This window comes from Callospermophilus lateralis, chromosome 8 (genome assembly GCF_048772815.1).
Source record: "Callospermophilus lateralis isolate mCalLat2 chromosome 8, mCalLat2.hap1, whole genome shotgun sequence".
In the NCBI taxonomy this organism is placed as follows: Eukaryota; Metazoa; Chordata; class Mammalia; order Rodentia; family Sciuridae; genus Callospermophilus; species Callospermophilus lateralis.
In genome coordinates, this window is record NC_135312.1 from 110,906,842 (window position 1) to 110,908,647 (window position 1,806).

The window sequence follows — 1,806 nt, forward strand, 5'->3', positions numbered from 1 at the left end:
TGAGTCAAAAGCATTTCTCCCTGTTTTGACTCTATTCAATCTACCGTCTGAGCAGCGGTAATGAAACCATTTTGTTGTTCCTACCTTTGAATACGAATAAATTCACCAAGGCTCTCCCTATCAGTTTTTCAGGAATTATGCTGCTAATACTTCCATTAAGATGCTTTTCTGTCCTTAAAATGGGAGACTAGGACATACCTGTGAGCCTTCCTTAATCAGGTTGATAGCTCTGGTCAGAATTCATCCCTAAGTTTTCACATCTGTTTCCTTAGACATTGGTAGCCTCAGATAAAGAGTCACTGGGGCCATTGTGCTTTTTGACTTCCAGGTTCTTTTTAGATTTGAGTGTCACAGACACCTCCGAGTGAATGGCATCCAACCTCTGCTCACAGCGGAAGGCTGAGAGGAAAGCCTTCCTGTAGTTGCTATTCATCCAGCCATAGAGAAGAGGGTTGGCAAAGGTGGAGCACATGGCGATGATGTGGAAGACCGTGAAGATGAGTTTGTACTCCTTCAGGTCCAGCACATGGTGGTCGATGTCAACAGCAAGTTGGAAGGCGTGGAGGGGCAGCCAGCTGACAGCAAACACCACCACCACACACACGAGCATCTTGGTGGTTTTCTGCCTTCGCTGGTGGTAGTGGTCATTTGCAGCTCCAGGGCTGACATGGTTCTTGAGTTTACTCCAGATACGAATATAGGAAAAAGATATGATGCCCAGAGGCAAAACATACAGAATCAACAAAGTGGAAAGACTATAGATAGTGCCATACATGCTCTTCTCCTCACCAGGCCATTTCTCAGTACAGGCCACAATCTCAAAGTCTGGAATAATTTCAATCAGTGAGTACTCCCGGAAGATGGCCAGGGGACTTGCCAGGAGGGCACTGATGCCCCAAGCCAAACCAATAATCAGGAAGCTGATTCGCTTGGAGATCTTGCTCTCTAGGTGGTAAACGATGCACCGATGTCGGTCAAGGGCAATTACAGTCAAGGTGATGGTGGACACTTGAACTGCCAGGCCCTGGGCATAGGGCACCAGGTGGCACAGGACAGGACCCATTTTCCACTCCCCCATTAAGGTATAGGTAAGAGTGAATGGTAGGCACAAGGTGTTCACCAAAAGATCCGCCACGGCCAGGTTGGCAATAAAAAAATTGGTTACTGTACGCATGCTCTTGAATTTGATCACCACGTGGATCACCAAAGAGTTGCCAACTACCCCAAGCAAGATGATGGAGCAGTAGGCCAGTATGAGGACAACACGTACCTCAACCAGCTTGGTGCTGTCTATGAGCTCTGGCTCAGGGTCAGGGGCCAGCTCACCTCTCGGAGTGGTGTGCCCTGCCCCATACTGCTCCACCTTGGTTTCTTCCACTGTCTGATTCTCATCAGACTCGGCACCCACTGGTCCCATTTTTAGCACTGTTGCACTTGGCCTGCAACTAGATCTACAATTAAGGGGGAAAAAGAAAAACAGAACAAATATGAAACATGGAAATTGCAAAGTATTGTAAAATATATCCCAAAGGGACTGTTTCAATTTGGCTGAGACTCAATATGTCCGTCCTTCTTATTTCTAAAATCGCATCTAGTATAGCATCTTGATAAAGCAGGTCCTTTATTAAGTCTATGCAAAAAAGAAAATGGATCAATTAAATCAGGTCCCAAAAAAACTATCCAAGGATGGTAATATAATATTTTTCTACAGTGAGAAAAAGTTCCAGTAAGGATGGATCCCATTCATTTTCAGTGGGATGAACATTATAAACCTGACTGATGTTATAGCTGCTATAAATTCACCCA

The 1,806-nt window shown here is 45.3% G+C and overlaps 1 protein-coding gene across 2 annotated transcripts; it reads right to left on the reverse strand.

Moving 5' to 3' along the window:
* Positions 1-268: 268 nt before the first annotated feature.
* Npy2r (neuropeptide Y receptor Y2) lies at positions 269-1,420 on the reverse strand. Of its 2 annotated transcripts, XM_076865034.1 has the most exons (2): positions 1,327-1,417; positions 269-1,008 (listed from the first exon to the last, which is right to left on the reverse strand). In XM_076865034.1, the coding sequence occupies exons 1-2, from the start codon at positions 1,415-1,417 to the stop codon at positions 269-271; spliced, it is 831 nt and encodes a 276-aa protein (XP_076721149.1). The 2 variants fall into 2 exon arrangements, with proteins under 2 accessions (XP_076721149.1, XP_076721150.1); XM_076865035.1 differs by having other exon boundaries at positions 269-1,420.
* Positions 1,421-1,806: the final 386 nt, after the last annotated feature.

What these genes read in the sequence shown, in the direction of transcription:
- Npy2r (XM_076865035.1), bottom strand. Translation starts at nt 1,417, where the DNA reads ATGGGACCAGTGGGTGCCGAGTCTGATGAGAATCAGACAGTGGAAGAA.